General features: G+C 52.7%; 2 protein-coding genes across 2 annotated transcripts in view; one reads left to right on the top strand and one right to left on the bottom strand.

Annotated features, from left to right (window-relative positions):
- The window catches only part of LOC144602868 (pre-mRNA-splicing factor ATP-dependent RNA helicase DHX16-like), a 783,352-nt gene that overhangs the window by 619,641 nt on the left and 141,213 nt on the right, over nt 1-22,498 (bottom strand). The gene's annotated exons all lie outside the window — the stretch shown is intronic.
- LOC144602544 (uncharacterized) lies at nt 1,113-20,999 on the top strand. Its single transcript, XM_078415672.1, has 3 exons — nt 1,113-1,133; nt 16,829-17,572; nt 18,525-20,999. Exons 1-3 carry the CDS (start codon nt 1,113-1,115, stop codon nt 18,996-18,998), a joined length of 1,239 nt encoding a protein of 412 aa, XP_078271798.1. The 3' UTR covers nt 18,999-20,999.

Genomic DNA, 22,498 nt, shown 5'->3' on the forward strand with positions numbered 1-22,498 from the left:
ATTTCATAAGTTCACGTGTTAGGAGCGGAATTAGGCCATTCGGCCCATCTGGTCTTGTCCGCCATGCCATCGTGGCTGATCCATGAGGGATTGAGGGATGGAGGAGGGGCGGAGGGGGGTGGAGGGAGCGGGCGGGAGGGATGGAGCGAGGGTGGAGGAGGTAGAATAAGGGGCTATTGGCAGTGAAGAAAACCAATGGAATGTTGACCTTCATAACAAGAGGAGTTGAGTACAGGAGCAAAGAGGTCCTTTTGCAGTTGTACAGGGCCCTATTGAGACCGCACCTGGAGTACTGTGTGCAGTTTTGGTCTCCAAATTAGAGGAAGGATATTCTTGCTATTGCGGGCGTGCAGCGTAGGTTCACCAGGTTAATTCCCGGAATGGCAGGACTGTTATATGTTGAAAGATTGGAGCGACTGGGCTTGTATACACTGGAATTTAGAAGGATGAAGGGGATCTTATCGAAACATATAAGGTTATTAAGGGGTTAGACACGTTTGAGGCAGGAAACATGTTCCCAATGTTGGGGGAGTCCAGAACAAGGGGCCATAGTTTAAGAATAAGCGGTAGGCCATTTAGAACTGAGATGAGGAAAAACGTTTTCAGTCTGAGAGTTGTGAATCTGTGGAATTCTCTGCCTCAGAAGGCAGTGGAGGCCAATTATCTGAATGCATTCAAGAGAGAGCTGGATAGAGCTGTTAAGGATAGCGGAGTCAGGGGGTATGGGGAGAAGGCAGGAACGGGGTACTGATTGAGAATGATCAGCCATGATCACATTGAATGGCGGTGCTGGCTCGAAGGGCCGAATGGCCTCCTCCTGCACCTATTGTCTATTGTCTATTGTATGACGGGAATGGAGTGGGGGGTGGGGGGGGGGGAGGGGAGCGGGGTGGAGGGAGGAGGGTGGAGGGGAGGGGGGAAGGTAGGGGGAATGGGAGGTGGGAGGGAAGGGTGCGGCACCAATGCAGGAGAGGTTTTGGCTACTTGATCCTGTAGCCAATATGACACAAGAAGCTGGAGTAGCTCAGCGCGCGGGGCAGCATCTCTGGAGGAGGGAGAATGTCCAACTACGCCGAGCGGGGCTTGGGAACGATAATGTTGGAGGCAGACAGATGGAAGTGATAACATCAGAGGTAAGTCTGCAAAATGATGGCCTGGTGCTCGTCCGTGGGGTCATGTCCAAGGATCAGTAGGAGGAGGTTTACTTTAGTTTAGTTAAATTTAGAGTTACAGCGCGGAAACAGGCCCTTCGGCCCACCGTGTCCGCGCCGACCAGCGATCCCCGCACATTAGCACACTATCCTATACCCACCAGGGACAATTGTTACATTTACCAAGCCAATTTGACTTGGATGAAGGGACTAAAAGTACCATTAGCAAATTTACAGATGAATCAAAGCTGGGTGGTAGTGTGAACTATGAGGAAGATGCTATGAGGTTGCAAGGTGACTTGGACAGGGTGACTTGGCAGATGCAGTTTAATGTGGATACGTGTGAGGTTATCCACTTTGGTGGTAAGAATAGGAAGGCAGATTATTATCTGAATGGTGTCGTTAGGAAAAGGGGACGTACAACGAGATCTGGGTGTCCTCGTGCATCAGTCACTGAAAGGAAGCATGCAGGTACAATAGGCAGTGAAGAAAGTCAATGGAATGTTGGCCTTCATAACAAGAGGAGTTGAGTATAGGAGCAAAGAGATCCTTCTGCAGTTGTACAGGGCCCTAGTGAGACCGCACCTGGAGTACTGTGTGCAGTTTTGGACTCCAAATTTGAGGAAAGATATTCTTGCTATTGAGGGCGTGCAGCGTAGGTTTACTAGGTTTATTCCCGAAATGGCGGGACTGTCATATGTTGAAAGACTGGAGTGACTGGGCTTGTATACACTGGAATTTAGAAGGATAAAGGGGATCTTATCGAAACGTATAAGATTATTAAGGGGTTAGACACGTTAGAGGCAGGAAACATGTTCCCAATGTTGGGGGAGTCCAGAACAAGGGGCCACAGTTTAAGAATAAGGGGTAGGCCATTTAGAACAGATGAGGAAAAACGTTTTCAGTCTAAGAGTTGTGAATCAGTGGAATTCTCTGCCTCAGAAGGCAGTGGAGGCCAATTCTCTGAATGCATTCAAGAGAGAACTAGATAGAGCTCTTAAGGATAGTGGAGTCAGGGGAAATGGGGAGAAGGCAGGAACGGGGTACTGATTGACAATGATCAGCCATGATCACATTAAATGGTGGTGCTGGCTCGGTACCGAATGGCCTACTCCTGCACCTATTATCTATTGTCTATTGTCGCCCTCCCCCTCCCCTCCCCTCCCCCTCCCCCCTCCCCCCTCCCCTCAAGTGGAGGCGAAGCTATTCTGACACGTGTGAGAATGCCTTCACTCAATTGTGTTGTCACCGCCTTTCTTTACCGCAGGGAGAGAGGGGGGAGGAGGGAGGGACGGCGGGAGGGGGCGGGAGGGAGGGAGGGTGGAGGGTGGTAGGATATGGGGGTTTGAAGGGGATGGAGTGGGGGAGGGGACTGGAAAGGGGGAGGGGAAGGGGAGGGGGATGGAGGGAGGAGGGGGAAATGGAGGGGGGGGAATGGCTGATCATCCACAATCAGTAACCCGTGCCTGCCTTCTCCCCATGTCCCTTGATTCCACTAGCCCCCAGAGCTCTATCTAACTCTCTCTTAAATCAATCCAGTGATCTTGGCCTCCACTGACTGCCTTCTGTGGCAGAGAATTCCACAAATTCACAACTCTCTGGGTGAAAAAGGTTTTTTCTCCCATCGGTTTTAAATCAGTGCCCCGTTCCTGCTTTCTCCCCATACACCTCGATTCCTTTAGCCCGAAGAGTTAAATCTCTCTTGAACATTTCCAGTAAAGTGCAACTCAGTTCACAATAACAGGATGTATGCTCGCACATACACCCCTAGCTGCATCCTGAGTTTATTTATGTCTGAATTTATCTCCGTCGCGAGAAATGCGAACTCACACACCCTGTCCTCCATCGCTGTATTCTCCCAGCCTGTCAACCTCGCCCTTTCTCCCTGTCTCACCACCCTCCCTGTCTCTCCCTCTGTCTTCCAGCCTTGTCTCAAGTTCCCTGGCCGACTCCTTTCCACCCTCGGTACAGTACAAACTGAAGGGAGACGCAAAAAGCTGGGAGTAACTCAGCGGGTCAGACAGTATCTCTGGAGAATAGGACACGCTGGCGCGGCGGTAGAGTTGCTGCCTCACAGCGCCAGAGCCCCGGGTTCCATCCCGACCACGGAGCTGTCTGTACGGAGTTTGCACGTTCCCCCCGTTACCTGCGTGGGTTTCCACCGAGATCTTTAGTTTCCTCCTACATGGCAAAAACCTACATGTATAGAAACATAGAAACATAGAAAATAGGTGCAGGAGGAGGCCATTCTGCCCTTCGAGCCAGCACCGCCAATCATTGTGATCATGGCTGATCATCCACAATCAGTAACCTGCCTGCCTTCTCCCCATATCCCTTGATCCCACTAGCTCCTAGAACTCTATCTAACTCTCTCTTAAATCCATCCAGTGATTTGGCCTCCACTGCCCTCTGTGGCAGAGAATTCCACAAATTCACAACTCTCTGGCCACGCAACAATGCCTTTAAATCTGGTGACACTTCAGCATTCAGTGTTGCTAGGTCAAACCTGAACAAAGGTATAAGAAGGGACAAAGACACCCACAGGCAACGGGTGGAAGACCACTTCAATACCACGGACACCAGAAGCATGTGGCAGGGTGTCAGTCAAGTCAAGTCAATTTTATTTGTATAGCACATTTAAAAACAACCCACGTTGACCAAAGTGCTGTACATCTGATTAGGTACTAAGGAGGAAAAAAAAGGAAAAAAAAAGAAACATAGGGTAGCACACAAACTTAACAGCACATACAAAACAGTTCACAGCGCCTCCTCAATGGGCCTCAAACGCTAGCGAGTAGAAATAGGTTTTGAGCTTGGACTTAAAGGAGTCGATGGAGGGGGCAGTTCTGATGGGGAGAGGGATGCTGTTCCACAGTCTAGGAGCTGCAACCGCAAAAGCGCGGTCACCCCTGAGCTTAAGCCTAGACCGCGGGATAGTGAGTAGCCCCAAGTCGGCCGACCTGAGGGACCTGGAGATAGAGTGGTGGGTTAGAAGATTTTTGATGTAGGGGGGGGGGGGGGGGAATTTCCATTTAGGGCTTTATATATGAATAGGAGTAGCTTGAAGTTCATTCTATACCGTACAGTTAGCCAGTGGAGAGAGGCCAGAATCGGGGTGATGTGGTCCCTTTTACGGGTACCCGTGAGGAGTCTCGCTGCGCCGTTTTGGACCAGTTGCAGGCGGGACAGGGATGATTGGCTGACCCCAGTGTATAGGGAGTTGCAGTAGTCTAGGCGGGAGGAAATGAAAGCGTGAATGATTTTTTCATTGTCGTCGAATTGGAGGAAAGGTTTGATTTTAGCTATTGTACGAAGCTAGCTTTTACCACAGCGTTGACTTGCTTTTCAAACTTTAATGCAGAGTCAAATATCACGCCGAGGTTTTTGACATGCGGTTTGACTAGGCAGGATAGGCTTCCAAGGCTGCCTGTTATCGATTTGAGTCGGGGGGCGAATAGGATGACCTCAGACTTGCTCTCGTTTAATTGGAGGAAGTTCTGTGCCATCCAACATTTTATGTCCTCAAGGCAGTGTAAGAGGCTGTTTAAATTTGACTGGTTGTTGGGTTTTAGGGGGAGGTAAATCTGAGTGTCATCTGCATAGCAGTGGAAAGAAATGCCGTGCCTTTGAATGATTTGGCCAAGGAGGAGCATGTATAGAGAGAAGAGAATGGGGCCTAGGATGGAGCATTGTGGAACTCCGCAGGAGAGGCTAGCTAGAGACGAGGAATAACTGCCTATGTTGATGGTGAAACTCCTATCTTTCAGGTAGGAAACAAACCAGCTCAGGGCAGTGCCATCAATGCCAACCACGTACCGGAGACGGTCAATAAGGATGGTGTGGTCCACTGTATCGAACGCTGCGTCAGGGACATCAGGTCCCTGGTGTCAGGGACATCCCTGTAAAGCGTCTTTGAGTGTTTGAAAAGCGCTATATAAATGTAATGCATTATTATTATTATTATTATTATCATTGGCTCCAAGAGCAGCCCTGCCTGCCCCCACAGCGATGCCACACTGACCAACGAGCTAAACACCTTCTTTGCCCGCTTTGAAACTGGCAACACCACCTTGAGTGGAAGAACCCCAGCCAAGGCGGAGGGACTGGTCTTAACATTGAGCACACAGGAAGTACAACGCGCTCTGCTAGGGGTCAACCCACGCAAGGCTGCAGGCCCGGATGGAGTTCAAGGAAGGGTACTTAGGGACTGTGCTGAACAGTTGGCTGAGCTATTCACCAGGATCTTTAACCTGTCACTATCTCTGGCTACGGCCCCCAAATGCCTGAAGTCGGCTATCATAGTGCTCGTGCCCAAAAAAGCAAACATCACCAACCTGAACGACTACCGTCCGGTTGTCCTAACTCCTATAGTCATGAAGTGCTTTGAAAGGCTGGTCCTCTCACACGTCAAATCCAGCATCCCTGCCTCACTGGACCCACATCAATTTACATACAGGGCAAACAGATCCACAGAGGACGCCATCTCTCTGGCTCTTCACACTGTCCCGACTCACCTGGAGAGACAGGGCACGTACGTGAGGATGCTATTCATTGACTATAGCTCTGCCTTCAACACGGTCATCCCCAACAAGCCCATCACCAAACTCCACCAGCTAGGCCTCAGCTCGTCATTATGCGACTGGATCCTGGACTTCCTGCTGGAGCGCCCGCAGGCAGTGAGAATGGGCCCGCACCTGTCCTCCACTATCACCCTGAGTACCGGCACACCACAGGGCTGTGTTCTGAACCACATGCTCCACTCCCTTTTCACACACGACTGTGTTCCTACATTCGACACCAACACCATTGTCAAGTTTGCAGACGACACAACGGTGATAGGGCTGATCACCAACGGTGATGAAACAAACTACAGAGCGGAGGTGCAGAACCTGGCGGACTGGTGCTCAGATAACAATCTGTCCCTAAATACCACCAAGACCAAGGAGCTGATCATCAACTTCCGTAGATCACACAACGAGGAATACGTCCCGAACCTTATCAATGGGGACAGTGTGGAGAGAGTGTCCAGCTTCAAGTTTCTGGGCACTCACATTTCGGAGGATCTCACATGGTCCAATAACACCGCTGCGCTGGCCAAGAAGGCACAGCAACGACTGTTCTATCTAATAACACTGAAGAAGTCTGGTCTTCCCCAACAGCTGCTGACGACCTTCTACCGCTGCACCATAGAGAGCATCCTAACACATGGCATCCCTGTGTGGTACCTCAGCTGCACGGAGGCAGAGAGGAAAGCTCTTCAGCGGGTAGTCCATAGAGCTCAGAGGACCATCGGAACACAGCTACCAGCTCTGGAGGGCATCTACAACACACGATGCCTCAGAAAAGCCACCAGCATCCACATTGGTAACATTTTCCTGCATCTAGCTTGTCCAGTCCTTTTATAATTTTACTAGACCAAGTGGACCCGTTTGGGCCCATTCCTCGTTGTGGGGGATCAGGGAAGAGAAGAGGGTGTGGTCACTGAGTGAGCACTGGGGGGAAATTGTGAAACCTTAAAATCTCTGTAGCTTTACAAATGTAGCTCCAATTTGAGTGAGGGTGGTTTCATTATATGCCCAGGATAATGGTGAGTAAGGTGGTGCAAAAAGCGTGGTGCTACGGTATACCGTTTTGGCTGTGCGAACGACAAACTTTATGCTGCGCAAATACACACATAAACACGGACTAGTAATAGATAGATATGTTTCTATATGATCCGCTCTCATCCTTCTAAACTCCTGTGAATACAAGCCTAATCCAGTGAATACAAGCCTAATCCAGTGAATACAAGCCTAATCCAGTGAATACAAGCCTAATGTAGGTACATTGGCTGGGTGTAACGTGTACAATTGTACCTAGTGCGTGTGGTGTAGTCAAACAAAATTGAAACCCAGGCCGTTGCTCATTCAGAGTTCAGTTGTAGCTTTGATGGTGGTGCGCCTATCAAGCTGCAGCGAGCAGGAACCTGGTTGTGGCTGTTCATATGGGGCGCAAGTGACTGATAAACACCCTCTATCGCATGATAAGTTTTACTCTGCAAATGGAAAGGCAGAAGGGAAAATCGGAAGTGTCGGTATTACAGTATAGCAAAGGGGATTACAGAGGCATGAGGCAGAAGCTGGCCAAAATTGATTGGAAGGAGGCCCTAGCAGGGAAGACGGTAGAACAGCAATGGCAGGTATTCCTGGGAATAATGCAGAGGTTGCAGGATCAATTTATTCCAAAGAGGTGGAAAGACTCTAAGGGGAGTAAGAGACACCTGTGGCTGACGAGGGAAGTCAGGGACAGCATAAAAATTAAGGAGAGGAAGTATAACATAGCAAAGAAGAGTGGGAAGACAGAGGATTGGGACTCTTTTAAAGAGCAACAAAAGTTAACTAAAAAGGCAATACGGGGAGAAAAGATGAGGTACGAGGGTAAACTAGCCAATAATATAAAGGAGGATAGCAAAAGTTTTTTTAGGTACGTGAAGAGGAAAAAAATAGTCAAGGCAAATGTGGGTCCCTTGAAGACAGAACCAGGGGAATTTATTATGGGGAACAAAGAAATGGCAGACGAGTTAAACCGTTACTTTGGATCTGTCTTCACTGAGGAAGATACACACAATCTCCCAAATGTTCTAGGGGCCGGAGAACCTAGGGTGATGGAGGAACTGAAGGAAATCCACATTAGGCAGGAAATGGTTTTGGGTGGACTGATGGGACTGAAGGCTGATAAATCCCCAGGGCCTGATGGTCTGCATCCCAGAGTACTTAAGGAGGTGGCTCTAGAAATAGTGGAAGCATTGGAGATCATTTTTCAATGTTCTATAGATTCAGGATCAGTTCCTGTGGATTGGAGGATAGCAAATGTTATCCCACTTTTTAAGAAAGGAGGGAGAGAGAAAACGGGTAATTATAGACCAGTTAGTCTGACATCAGTGGTGGGGAAGATGCTGGAGTCAATTATAAAAGACGAAATTGATGAGCATTTGGATAGCAGTAACGGGATCATTCCGAGTCAGCATGGATTTACGAAGGGGAAATCATGCTTGACAAATCTACTGGAATTTTTTGAGGATGTAACTAGGAAAATTGACAAGGGAGAGTCAGTGGATGTGGTGTACCTCGACTTTCAGAAAGCCTTCGACAAGGTCCCACATAGGAGATTAGTGGGCAAAATTAGGGCACATGGTATTGGGGGTAGGGTACTGACATGGATAGAAAATTGGTTGACAGACAGAAAGCAAAGAGTGGGGATAAATGGGTCCCTTTCGGAATGGCAGGCAGTGACCAGTGGGGTACCGCAAGGTTCGGTGCTGGGACCCCAGCTATTTACGATATACATTAATGACTTAGACGAAGGGATTAAAAGTACCATTAGCAAATTTGCAGATGATACTAAGTTGGGGGGTAGTGTGAATTGTGAGGAAGATGCAATAAGGCTGCAGGGTGACTTGGACAGGTTGTGTGAGTGGGCGGATACATGGCAGATGCAGTTTAATGTAGATAAGTGTGAGGTTATTCACTTTGGAAGTAAGAATAGAAAGGCAGATTATTATCTGAATGGTGTCAAGTTAGGAGGAGGGGGAGTTCAACGAGATCTGGGTGTCCTAGTGCATCAGTCAATGAAAGGAAGCATGCAGGTTCAGCAGGCAGTGAAGAAAGCCAATGGAATGTTGGCCTTCGTAACAAGAGGAGTTGAGTATAGGAGCAAAGAGGTCCTTCTACAGTTGTACCGGGCCCTGGTGAGACCGCACCTGGAGTACTGTGTGCAGTTTTGGTCTCCAAATTTGAGGAAGGATATTCTTGCTATGGAGGGCGTGCAGCGTAGGTTCACTAGGTTAATTCCCGGAATGGCGGGACTGTCGTATGTTGAAAGGCTGGAGCGATTGGGCTTGTATACACTGGAATTTAGAAGGATGAGGGGGGATCTTATTGAAACATATAAGATAATTAGGGGATTGGACACATTAGAGGCAGATAACATGTTCCCAATGTTGGGGGAGTCCAGAACAAGGGGCCACAGTTTGAGAATAAGGGGTAGGCCATTTAGAACGGAGATGAGGAAGAACGATTTCAGTCAGAGGGTGGTGAAGGTGTGGAATTCTCTGCCTCAGAAGGCAGTGGAGGCCAGTTCGTTGGATGCTTTCAAGAGAGAGCTGGATAGAGCTCTTAAGGATAGCGGAGTGAGGGGGTATGGGGAGAAGGCAGGAACGGGGTACTGATTGAGAGTGATCAGCCATGATCGCATTGAATGGCGGTGCTGGCTCGAAGGGCTGAATGGCCTACTCCTGCACCTATTGTCTATTGTCTATTGTCTATTGTCTATAACATCTCCTTCCCAGCTCAGCGCACGAGTAGATGGGTGGAGAGTCCATGGTTATCTTGCCACTGCAGCTGAGGTTTTATGGGGAGAGATTCCGGGTTAAGAGTCCGGGACTCAGTCGAGTTGGGCGGATGGTTAGAACCCATGAGCGCACACCGAAGATGGACACAAAATGCTGGAGTAACTCAGCGGGACGGGCGGCATCTCTGGAGAGAAGGAACGGGTGACGTTTCGGGTCGAGACCCTTCTTCAGACTTCTGGCCCGAAACGTCACCCATTCCTTCTCTCCAGAGATGCTGCCTGTCCCGCTGAGTTGCTCCAGCTTTTCATAAGTGCATAAGTGATAGGAGCAGTATTCGGCCCATCAGGTCTACTCTGCCATTCAATCATGGCTGATCTACCTCTACCTACAAACCTCATTCTCCTGTCTTCTCCCCATAACCCCTGACACGCGTACTAGTCCTGCATTTTGTGTTTATCTACGGTGTAGGGAAAATGTTCCCGATTTCGGGGGTGGGGGGGGGGGGGGGGGAGGGAGTCCAGAACCAGGGGCTCACAGTTTAAGAATAAGGGGTTGGCCATTTAGGACTAAGATGAGGAAAAACATTTTCACCCAGAGAGTTGTGAATCTGTGGAATTCTCTGCCACAGAAGGCAGTGGAGGCCAATTCACTGGACGTTTTTCAAGAAAGTGTTAGATAGAGCTCCGAGGGCTAACGGAATCAATGGATATGAGGAGAAAGCAGGCACGGGTTACTGATTGTGGATGATCAGCCGTGATCACATATTTCCACTGGCTCCCAGTACAGTACAGAATCAACTTCAAGCTCCTTCTATTCACATACAAAGCCCTAAACGGGCTTGCCCACCCGCCCACTATATCAAACCTCTTCTAACCCACCACTCTATCTCCAGGTCCCTCAGTTCGCAAACTTGGGGCTACTGACTATCCCGCGGTCTAGGCTTAAGCTCAGGGGTGACCGCGCTTTTGCGGTTGCAGCTCCTAGACTGTGGAACAGCATCCCTCTCCCCATCAGAACTGCCCCTCCCCCTCCATCCACTCCTTTAAGTCCAGGCTCAAAACCTATTTCTACTCCCTAGCGTTTGAGGCCCTCTGAGGGGGCGCTGTGAACTCTTTATGTAAGGGAACATCGGAAGTGTCAGTATGGCAGTATAGCAAAGGGGATTACAGAGGCATGAGGCAGGAGCTGGCCAGAATTGACTGGAAGGAGGCCCTAGCAGGGAAGACGGTGAAACAGCAATGGCATGTATTCCTGGGAATAATGCAGAAGTTGCAGGATCAATTTATCCCAAAGAGGAGGAAAGATTCCAAGGGGAGTAAGAGGCACCCGTGGCTGACAAGGGAAGTCAAGGACAGCATAAAAATAAAAGAGCACAAGTACAACAAAGCAAAGAAGAGTGGGAAGCCAGAGGATTGGGACTCTTTTAAAGAGCAACAGAAGATGACTAAGAAGGCAATACGGGGAGAAAAGATGAGGTACGAGGGTAAACTAGCCAATAATATAAAGGTATAAATAATAAAAGCTTTTTTAGGTACGTAAAGAGGAAAAAAATAGTCAAGGCAAATGTGGGTCCCTTGAAGACAGAAGCGGGGGAATTTATTATGGGGAACAGGGAAAGGGCTGACGAGTTGAACCGGTACTTTGGATCTGTCGTCACTAAGGAAGATACAAGCAATTTCCCAGATGTTCTAGTGGCCAGAGATCCTAGGGTGACGGAGGAACTGAAGGAAATCCACATTAGGCAGGAAATGGTGTTGGGTAGACTGATAGGACTGAAGGCTGATAAATCCCCAGGGCCTGATGGTCTGCATCCCAGGGTACTTAAGGAGGTGGCGCTGGAAATTGTTGACGCATTGGTGATCATTTTCCAATGTTCTCTAGATTCAGGATCAGTTCCTGTGGATTGGAGGGTAGCTAATGTTGTCCCACTATTTAAGAAAGGAGGGAGAGAGAAAACGGGAAATTAGAGACCGGTTAGTCTGACATCAGTGGTGGGGAAGATGCTGGAGTCAATTATAAAAGACAAAATTGCGGAGCATTTGGATAGTAGTAACAGGATTGTTCCGAGTCAGCACAGATTTACGAATCTTCTGGAATTCTTTGAGGATGTAACTAGGAAAATTGACTGGGGGAGCCGGTGGATGTGGTTTACCTTGACTTTCAGAAAGCCTTTGACACGGTTCCACAGAGGAGACCAGTGGGCAAAATTAGAGCACATGGTATTGGTGGTAGGGTACTGACATGGATAGAACATTGGTTGACAGACAGAAGCAAAGAGTGGGGATAAATGGGTCCCTTTCAGAATGGCAGGCAGTAACTAATGGGCGACTGTGTGGCGGCTCCCAAGGGTCGGGCCATACTACTACCGACCCCTCGGCACGGGAATGGACCAGTCCCGGGAGGCGGTCCTGGACTCAGGTATAAAAGGACAAGGTTTGGGCGCCAAGCCATTCCGGCAGACTAGACCTGTCTGAGACCCACGAACCAATAAATATACCTTCCCAAAATACCTGGCTCCTTGCCTTTATCAACACGCTACATTGGTGACCTCGACGGTCCATTCATTAGGATGGACAAAGAAACAGAATTCGACCGCCCGTCCGGCTCGCAGACCGACCAGGCCCCAGCTGTCGACGCGGTAGGAATCAAGCTCCCGACCTTCTGGACCACCCGGGCTCGCATTTGGTTTTACCAAGCGGAGGCCCAGTTCCAGCTGAAGGGCATCACAAGGGATGACACCCGGTTTTTCCACCTGGTGGGAGCCCTTGACCAGGACGCGGCCGAAGAGGTAACGGAGTTCCTCCAGGACCCACCGGCCGACGGTAAATATAAAGCCCTTAAGGAGCTGCTGCTCCAAACCTACGGGCTAACCCGAATGGAGCGGGCCGAAAGGCTCCTCCACATGCCAGGCCTCGGTGACCGGCGCCCATCTAGCCTCCTGAAGGAGATGGTCGCGCTGCTCGACGGGCACAGACCGTGCCTGATGTTCGAGTATACATACCTGCACCTGCTGCCGGCCGACATTCGCCTGCAGCTCACCGACGTCTCCTGGGAAGACACCCGGGCCCTCGGCAGGCGCGCGGACGCGCTGTGGGCGGCGCGCCGTGATGACGTCAGTGCGCTAAACGTCACTCGAGAAGCGCCCGATTTTCTCCGGTCGGGCGGGGGAGCTGTGGAAGGAGTGACAGCTACGTCCCGGAGGCCTGCGAGATCGCCCCCGGTGGCCATTGCGGGTCGTGCACCTGCAGTCCCACATCAGCAGGCTCCAGCCAGCACCAGCAAGAGGTACTGGTGTTATTACCACCAGCGCTGGGGTGCGGCAGCCCGACAATGCCGCCAGCCGTGCACATTTCCGGGAAACGCCGGGGCCGGCTACCAATAGTCCCTGCGGTGGCCGGCCAGATTCACCGCCTCTTCGCCTGGGATCGGCGGTCCGGGAGCCGCTTCCTCGTGGATACCGGGGCGGAGCTGAGCGTCCTGCCCCCTTCGCCGCTGGACATTCGTTCTGGGAAGCGGGGGCCCATCCTCACCGCCGCAAATGGGAGCATTATCCAGACGTATGGCGTCCGCACGGTCCACATCGTTTTCGGCGTCAGTCATTTTACGTGGCTGTTTACGATCGCCGACGTCTCCCAGCCGTTGCTCGGGGCCGACTTTCTGCGGGCTCATTCTCTCCTCGTGGACGTCAGGCAGCAGCGCTTGGTCCACTCCACCACGATGGAGCCCATCGCGTTGCGGCTGAATGACCCCGTTATACGCCCGCTGTCGTCCGTGGACTCCCATTTCGCTCGGGTGCTGGCGGACTTTCCGGATATTATGGCCCCGCAATTCCGGTCATCGACCCCCAAGCATGGGGTGTACCATTACATCACGACTACCGGCCCACCCCTCCACGCACGAGCACGCCGACTCCCGCCTGAGAAACTACGCCTGGCACGACAGGAGTTCCGTACGATGGAGTCCTTGGGGATCGTCCGCCCTTCCAACAGCCCATGGGCATCTCCACTCCACATGGTCCCCAAGGCAAACGGGGGCTGGAGGCCTTGCGGGGATTATCGGCGGCTGAACGTCGCTACCGCCGAGGACCGATACCCCGTGCCCCATATCCAGGACTTCAACGCCCATTTGGCTGGGGCCACGATATTTTCAAAGGTGGATCTGGTGCGAGGTTACAACCAGATCCCGGTCCACCCGGAGGATGTACCCAAGACGGCAATCATCACGCCGTTCGGACTCTACGAGTTCGTACGGATGCCGTTCGGCCTCAAGAACGCCGCCCAGTCATTCCAACGATTAATGAACGGCGTTTGTCGCGGGTTGGATTTCCTGTTCGTCTACCTCGACGACATCTTGGTAGCCAGCCGCTCGCGGCAGGAGCACTGTGCTCACCTCCGGCAGCTTTTCCAGCGGCTCAGCGAACACGGGTTGGCCATAAACCTCGCCAAGTGCCGCTTTGGCGTGGCCACCATCGACTTTCTCGGCCACCGTGTGTCCTCGCAAGGAGCGGTTCCCCTGCCGGACAAAGTAGACGCCATCCGCCGGTTTCCCCGTCCGTCCTCGGTGCGTGGCCTGCAGGAGTTCGTCGGCATGGTGGCATTTTATCACCGGTTCCTGCCATCCGCGGCCCACATCATGCGGCCGCTATACGAGCTGCTGGCGGGCAAGCGTAAGACCGTCGTGTGGACCGACGAGGCCGTAGCAGCCTTTGACGGCGCGAAGGAGGCCCTGGCTCTGGCTGTGCTGCTTGTTCACCCACGGGAGGATGCCCCGACAGCCCTTACGGTGGACGCCTCAGAGTTGGCGGTTGGTGGCGTACTGGAGCAACTCACGGACGGGGGGTGGCGCCCCCTGGCCTTCTTCAGCCGGCACCTCGACAACGCCCAGAAGAAGTACAGCGCTTTCGACCGCGAGCTCCTCGCCCTGTACCTGGCCGTTCGTCACTTCCGCTATTTTCTGGAGGGCCGCCCGTTCACCGCTTACACGGACCACAAGCCGCTCACTTTCGCCCTGGCAAAGGTCTCCGACCCATGGTCCGCCCGACAGCAGCGCCAGTTGGCCTACATATCCGAATTTACCACCTCCATCCGCTTTATCGAGGGGAAGGAAAACCGGGTGGCCGACGCATTGTCTCGCCCCGCCATCAATGCCGTGTTAGAAGTGGCACCCGGCATTGATTATTCTGCCCTGGCGGAGGCCCAACTAACGGACGGGGAGATGCCCGCCTACCGGACTGCCATCTCTGGCCTCCGCCTTGAGGATGTTCCCCTCGGCCCCGGAGCGACGACGATACTTTGCGATGTGTCGGCAGGTCAGCCGCGCCCCATCGTCCCGGCCGCGTGGCGCAGGAGGGTGTTCGACGTGGTCCACGGGCTGGCTCACCCATCCATCCGGGCAACGATCTCCTTGGTAGCTGCGCGGTTCATGTGGCATGGTCTGCGCAAGCAGGTTGGCCAATGGGCCCGCACCTGCATTCCGTGCCAGACGTCGAAAATTCAACGCCACGTCCGGGCGCCACTCCAAGGGATCGGTCTACCCTGCCGCCGTTTCGACCACCTGCACGTGGACATTGTGGGCCCGCTCCCGCCGTCCCGGGGCATCACCCACCTCTTCACGGTGGTGGACCGCTTCACGCGGTGGCCGGAGGCCATACCACTGGCTGATACATCTACAGCCACATGCGCTCGTGCGTTGGCCGCGCACTGGATTGCTCGCTTTGGTGTGCCGGTGGTCATCTCATCGGACCGGGGGCCACAGTTCACCTCCGAGCTGTGGTCGGCCATGGCCCACCTGTTGGGCATGCGGCTGCACCACACCACGGCCTATCACCCGCAGGCAAACGGCTTGGTGGAGAGGTTCCACCGGCAGCTGAAGGCAGCGCTGAAGGCGCGACTCGCCGGCCCCGACTGGATGGACGAGCTACCATGGGTTTTGCTGGGCATCCGGACTGCCCCCAAGGAAGACCTGGCTTCATCCTCAGCGGAGCTCGTCTACGGGTCTCCGCTCACGGTGCCCGGGGAGTTCGTGCCCTCGTTGCCGGGGCGAGAGGAACCGCCCTCATCCACCCTACATCGCCTCCGAGAGCGAGTTGGCAAGCTCGCACCCGTGCCGACGTCCCGCCATGGGATATTCCGCCCTTACGTGCCATCGGCCCTCCAGGACTGCGCCTTTGTGTTCCTGCGCCGTGACGCCCACCAGGCGCCACTCCAGAGGCCGTATGAAGGCCCGTACCGGGTGCTGGAGCACGGGCAGACAACCTTTGTTTTGGACATGGGGGGCCGGCCGGAGGCCGTGTCAATTGACCGCCTGAAGCCGGCCCACTTAGACATCGACCAACCGGTACGGGTGGCCCAGCCTCGGCCACGAGGTCGCCCCCCTTTGCGGGTCCCACCGCCTGTCTCTCCAACTGTGCCTCCGCCGGCCCCTCTGTCAACCGATTACCGTACGCGGTCCGGTCGGGTTGTGCGACCACCAGTGCGTTTCGTGCTTCCGGATCTGGGGGGGGGTACTGTGGCGGCTCCCAAGGGTCGGGCCATACTACTACCGACCCCTCGGCACGGGAATGGACCAGTCCCGGGAGGCGGTCCTGGACTCAGGTATAAAAGGACAAGGTTTGGGCGCCAAGCCATTCCGGCAGACTAGACCCGTCTGAGACCCACGAACCAATAAATATACCTTCCCAAAATACCTGGCTCCTTGCCTTTATCAACACGCTACAGGACTATCATATGTTGAAAGACTGGAGCGACTAGACTTGTATACACTGGAATTTAGAAGGATGAGAGGAGATCCTATCGAAATGTATAAGATTATTAAGGGGTTGGACACGTTAGAGGTAGGAAACATGTTCCCAATGTTGGGGGAGTCCCGAACAAGGGGCCACAGCTTAAGAATAAGGCGTAGGCCATTTAGAACTGAGATGAGGAAATACTTTTTCAGTCAGAGAGTTGTGAATCTGGAATTCTCTGCCTCAGAAGGCAGGGGAGGCCAATTCTCTGAATGCATTTAAGAGAGAGCTAGATAGAGCTCTTAAGGATAGCGGAGTCAGGGGGTATGGGGAGAAGGCAGGAACGGGGTACTGACTGAGAATGATCAGCCATGATCACATTGAATGGCGGTGCTGGCTCGAAGGGCGGAATGGCCTCCTCCTGCACCTATTGTACGTTCGTTTCTTAGCACCTGAACTGATGTACAGCACTTTCGTCAAAGTGGGTTGTTTTTAAATGCGCTATACAAATAAAATTGACTTGACTTGACTTTTCCTGCCTTCTCTCCCCCCCCCCCCCCCCCCCCATAATCCTTGACGCCCGCACTAATCCAGCGTTTTGTGTCTGTATTCGGTGCGAAGCAGCGTCGGCGCTATCCAGGAAGCGTGAAACGTTGTTCGAACGAGCAGCGCCGCCGCCTCTCGGGCGGGGTTAAACGGGCCAGATACCCAACTTCCTCTTGCCCGCCGGTCAGTGTGGAGGTGTCGGATGTCCCAGCTGGACGGGCATCGTCTGTGGTGCAAGGAACTGTGGACGTTTCGGATCGCAGAATAAATAACGAGGGACCCAGCGCTTTTGTGATGGCGGGGGTTCCGGGCGCTTTCAGGAGTTTGAAAGACGCCTTCCCCTGGCTGACAGTGGTCGGTAACGCGGCGCTGGCGGGGTTCTTATACGGTCTGGAGACCTTACTTGAGATGAGCAAACCCTGCCCCTGCGACCCGGAGCGGAACGGGGGCCACGTCGCCGCGGTGTTCCTGGTGCCCGCGTTCATCCTCTTCATGATCAGCCTGACGGCGCTGCCTGATTCACGGAGGCTGCTGAAGGGCTGGGCGTGCCGGAGGCTAATCGGCGTAGAGGAGTCGAAGCAAGAGCAGTGGTGCCGCCGCTGCTGCTGCAACTGTAAGCGATGTCGATTCACGCTCATCACGCTGCTGGAAGCGCTGATGCCGTCCTTCATCTGGATCAGCATTCTGCTGATAGACGGCGATCACGTCGCCTGCAACTTCCAGACACAAGCAGACGTAGGGACAAACGACAGTCTGGACTGCAAGCACATTTGCAGCGATCATCCCACGCCCCAGCTGCGCCACCACTGCCACGGATCGTGGGTGAGTGAGAGTTTAAATGTAGTTCAATTTAGAGATACAGCGCGTAAACGGATCCCTTCCGCCCCACCAATTCCGCGCCGACCCCCCACACATTATCACTATCCTACACATACACACACCCACACCCACACACACACACACACACACACACACACACACACACACACACAACCCCCCCAACACACACACACACCCACACACACACCCCCACACACACACACCCACACACCCCACCCCCACACACACATACAGACACACACACACACACACACACACCCCCCCCCCCACACACACACACACAAACACACCCCATACAGACACAGACACACACACACACACACACACACTCACACACACTCACACACACACACACACACACACACACACACACACACACACACACACAACCTGACCCGACCCGGAACGTCACCCATTCCTTTTCTCCAGAGATGCTGCCTGACCCGCTGAGTTACTCCAGTATTTCGCGTCTACCACGAGAACAAGGGTTTAAGGTGAAGGGGAAAAGATTTAATAGGAATCCGAGGGGTAACGTTTTCACACAAGAGGATGAAAGGTGATCTTGTAGACGTCTATCAAATCATGAGAGGAATAGATCGGGTAGATGCACAGAGTCACTTGCCCAGAGTAGTTGAATCGAGGACCAGAGAACATGGGTTTAACGCGAAGGGGGAAAGATTTAATAGGAATCTGAGGGGTAACTTTTTCACACAAAGGGTGGTGGGTGTGCGGAACAAACTGCCGGAGGGGATAGTTGAGGCTGGGACTATCCCAATGGTGAAGAAAGAGTTGGACAGGTCCATAGATAGGACAGGTTTGGAGGGATTATGGACCAAAACCGAGCAGGTGAGATTGGTCTGGATGGGGCACGTTGGCCGGTGTGGGCAATTTGCCTGGTTCCACGCTGTATAATCTCTTTGACTTTCTGCAACAGGTAGCTGGCAACGTTTTGTTGGCGGCGAGCGTGGGTTTATTGACCATCCTGCACTTCATCCCTGCGCGCAAGTGTGGCGACCGCACACAGGAGGGCTATTACAAGGCCGTGTTCAATAATGAACTGGAGGATGCGATGGAGATCAAGATGGAGGAGAAAATGAAGAAGAGAGCCACGGTGCGCGCCGCCGGCGATGCGCAAAAACTGATGGAAGACCTAAAACTGAGCTACCCCGCGAAGAAGGCAGTCGAGACATGGACAATGGCAGTCAGGAGAAGGTCAAGGGCAGTCGGAACAAGGTCAAGGGCAGTCGGAACAAGGTCAAGGGCAGTCGGAACAAGGTCAAGGGCAGTCGTGACAATGGCAGTCGGGACAAGGTCAAGGGCAGTCGGAACAAGGTCCCGAGGAGTCGGAAGAAGGTACCGAGCAGTCGGGAGAGCGATATGGAGCTTCAACGTCAGCTTTCCCCATTAGGAAAATTGGGTCTTCACCGCCACAAAGCTAAAGGTCTGAAGAAGGGTCTCGACCCGAAACGCCACCCACTCCTTCTCTCCAGAGATGCTGCCTGTCCCGCTGAGTTACTCCAGAATGTTGTGTCTGTCTTCGGTGTCAACCAGCATCTGCAGGTTAATTTTTCCTTTATCATCGCTACTTTTTTTTGCGCATTGTTATTTGTTCTGTAGCTGTCCACATCGCGGCCTATATCTCTCGTTTCCCTTTGCCTTGCCTCTCAGTCTGAAGGTGGGTCTCGACCCGAAACGCCACCCGTTCCGTCTCTCCGGGGATGCTGTCTGACCCGCTGAGTTACTCCAGCGTTTTGTGTCTGTCTGCAGTTCCTCCGTACTCAAACTAAACGCTTCGTCGTTTGAGAACAACTGACAAACAGAGTGCTAACTTCCTCGACGCTATCTTATTTTCTTCAATGATAGTGTGCGCGAATAATGGGGCGGCGGTGGAGTTGCTGCCTCGCAGCGCCAGAGACCGAGGTTCCAGTGTGTGTGTCTGTGTGTGTGTGTGTGTGTGTGTGTGCGTGTGTGCGTGTGTATTGCGTGTGTGTGCATGTGTGTGTATTGCGTGTGTGTGTGCGTGCGCGTGTGTGTTTGTGTGCGTATTTGTGTGTACGTATGTGCGTGACTGTGTGTGTGTGTGTGCGTGTACGTGTGTGTGCGTGTGTGCGCGTGTGTGTGTGTGTTTGTGTGCGTGTGCGTGTTTTGTGTGTGTGTGAGTGCGTGCGTGCATGCGTGTGTGTATGTGTGCGTGATTGTGTGTGTGTGTTTGTGTGTCTGTGAGTGCGCGTGATTGTGTGCGCGTGTGTGTGTGTGCGTGTTTGTGTGCGTGTGTGTGTGTGTGTTTGCGTGCGTGTGTGTGTGTGAGTGCGTTTGTGTGTGTTAGTGCGTGTGATTGTGTGCGTGTGACTGTGTGTGTGTGCGTGTGTGTGTGTGTGCGTGTGACTGTGTGTGTGTGCGTGTGTGTGTGTGTGTGTGTGCGTGTTTGTGTGTGTGTGTGTGTGCGTGTTTGTGTTTGTTTGTGTGTGTGTTTGTGTGTGCGTGTTTGTGTGCGTGTGTGTGTGTGTGGAGATTGTACTTTCTCCCTGGGACCTCGCGGGATTTCTCCGGTTGCTCCGGTTTCCCCTCCGCATCCCAAAGACGGGCGGAATTGCAGGACTCTGTAAATTGCCCCCCGGTGTGGATGAGAAAGTGGGATACCATAGAACTAGTGTGACCGGGCGTCGCCTCGATGGGCTGAAGGGCCTATTGCACTGCTGGATCATTAAACTAAACTAAACTGAACCAAACCAAACCAAAACTCCAAAGAGCAGCTTCTTCCTACAACCATGAGGATTTAAACCACCCTGTAAAATCTCTGATCACCGCGAACTTTGCGCTACAGTGCTTGCTCTTTGACTTTTCCACCGCGATGGTTTAGTTTAGACCACTGTGGGGTGAAGTGAATTTGTACCCTCGCTTATGGAAGCCCGAAAACAGAGGGGAAGAAACTGTTTCTGAGTCTGGTGGCGCGCGCTTTCACGCTTCTCAACCTTCGGCCGGTCCAGGGCTGGGGAAAGGACTGGCCAGGGTGGGACGAGTCTTTGATTATGTGCAGGAAGGATGCTGGTTTACACACGCAGATAGACACAAAAAAGCTGGAGTAACTCAGCGGGACTGGCAACATCTCTGGAGAGAAGGAATGGGGCGAGACCCATCTTCAGACTGAGAGTCAGGGGAGGGATATGAAAAGATTCAGAGCAAATCAGAGCCGGCACCGATGACCCGGTAAAGGTGGGGCCCACAATGCTCAATTGAGCTTCTTCCCCATGGCTCCAAGTCATTGATTATGTTGGCTGCTTTTCCGAGGCAGCGTGGTGTAGATGGAGTTAATGGTGGGGAATCTAGTGTGTGTGGCGTCTCTTGTGTGCTGCCTGAGTGTAATCTGCTATTTCTATATTCTTTTACTTAAATATGATTGTGCCTTACATGATGCGTTGTAATTTTTTTACTGAACTGTGTGCAATAAAAAGAAATTTCACTGCATGTCATAATAAAATATCTTTGAAGACAGACCCAAAATGGTGGTGTAACTCAACGAGACAGGCAGCATCTCTGGAGGGAAGGAATGGGTGACGTTTCGGGTAGAGGCCCTTCTTCAGACTGACAATAGACAATAGGTGCAGGAGTAGGCCATTCTGCCCTTCGACTGAGAGAGAAGAGAGAGGGAAATTAGAGATAAGGAAGGGTGACGTGTGAAAACGAGAGATCAAAGTGGCAGCCCAAGGCAAATATAGAATGGAGCATTATTAGCTGGGGAAGGTGACAATGAGGCATACATAGATAACATTTAATCAGGATGACAGTCAGACTATTCGGAGAACTAGGGTGGGGGAGGGATGGAGAGAGAGGGAAAGCAAGGGTTACTTGAAATTGGAGAAGTCAATGTTCACACCACTGGGGTGTAAGCTGCCCAAGCGAAAAATTAGGTGCTGTTACTCTAATTTGCGCTGGGCCTCACTCCGACAATGGAGGAGGCCCAGGACGGACAGGTCAGTGTGGGAATGAGAGGGGGAGTTAAAGTGTTTAGCAAACCGGGAGAGATACCGCCTGTCCCGCTGAGTTACCCCAGCGTCTTTGGTGTCTATCTTCCAACACAAGTACAATTGAACCATTGGTTTTGATGCTGTAAACATACACTGTTCGGAAATGGTTTTGTTTCGTTTAGCTGAGAGCTACAGTGCAGATACAAGCCCTTCGGCTTATCGAGTCCGGGCTGCCCTCGCACATTAACACAATGCCCACGCACACAGGGAACAATTTACACTTATACCAAGTACGCAATCACTAGCCAGTTAAACAACAAATCTGCACGTCGTTGGAATGTGGGAGGAAACCGAAGATCTCGGCGAAAACCGACGCAGGAGTACGTACCAAACTCCGTACGGACAGGACCGGGGTCGGGATCGAACCCGGGTCTCCGGCGCTGTCACGCAGCAACTCTACCGCTGCGCCCCCTGGCGATGGTGTTGATATTTTGCAGGTTTTAAAGTCTATGTTCACCATTGCCACTGCACAACACATCTCTGCAAGTCCACAGGATATTCATTCCACGCATCATCCTATCTGAAAGAGCCCCCTTTAATTCTGAGGCTGTGTCCTCCGGTCCTGGACTTCCGCACCAGTGGAAACGTCCTCCGCTCCCCCTCCCCTCACCCCTTCCCCCTCCCTCCCTCCACCCGCTTCCTCCTCCCCTTCCCCCTCGCCCTCCCCCTTCCCACCCCCTCCCCCTGGCCCTCCCCCTCCCCCTTCCCACCCCTCCCCCTCGCGCTCCCCCTCCCCACCCCTCCTTATCTCCTCTCCCCTCCCCCTCCCACTCCCCTTCCCCTTCCCCCTCCCCTCCCCCTCCCTACCCCTCCCCCTCGCCCCTTCACAAGTTTCAGGTCGAGACCCTCATTCAGACTATATATAATATCTATTTATATAACA

This window comes from Rhinoraja longicauda, chromosome 19, assembly GCF_053455715.1.
Source record: "Rhinoraja longicauda isolate Sanriku21f chromosome 19, sRhiLon1.1, whole genome shotgun sequence".
Classification (NCBI taxonomy): Eukaryota; Metazoa; Chordata; class Chondrichthyes; order Rajiformes; family Arhynchobatidae; genus Rhinoraja; species Rhinoraja longicauda.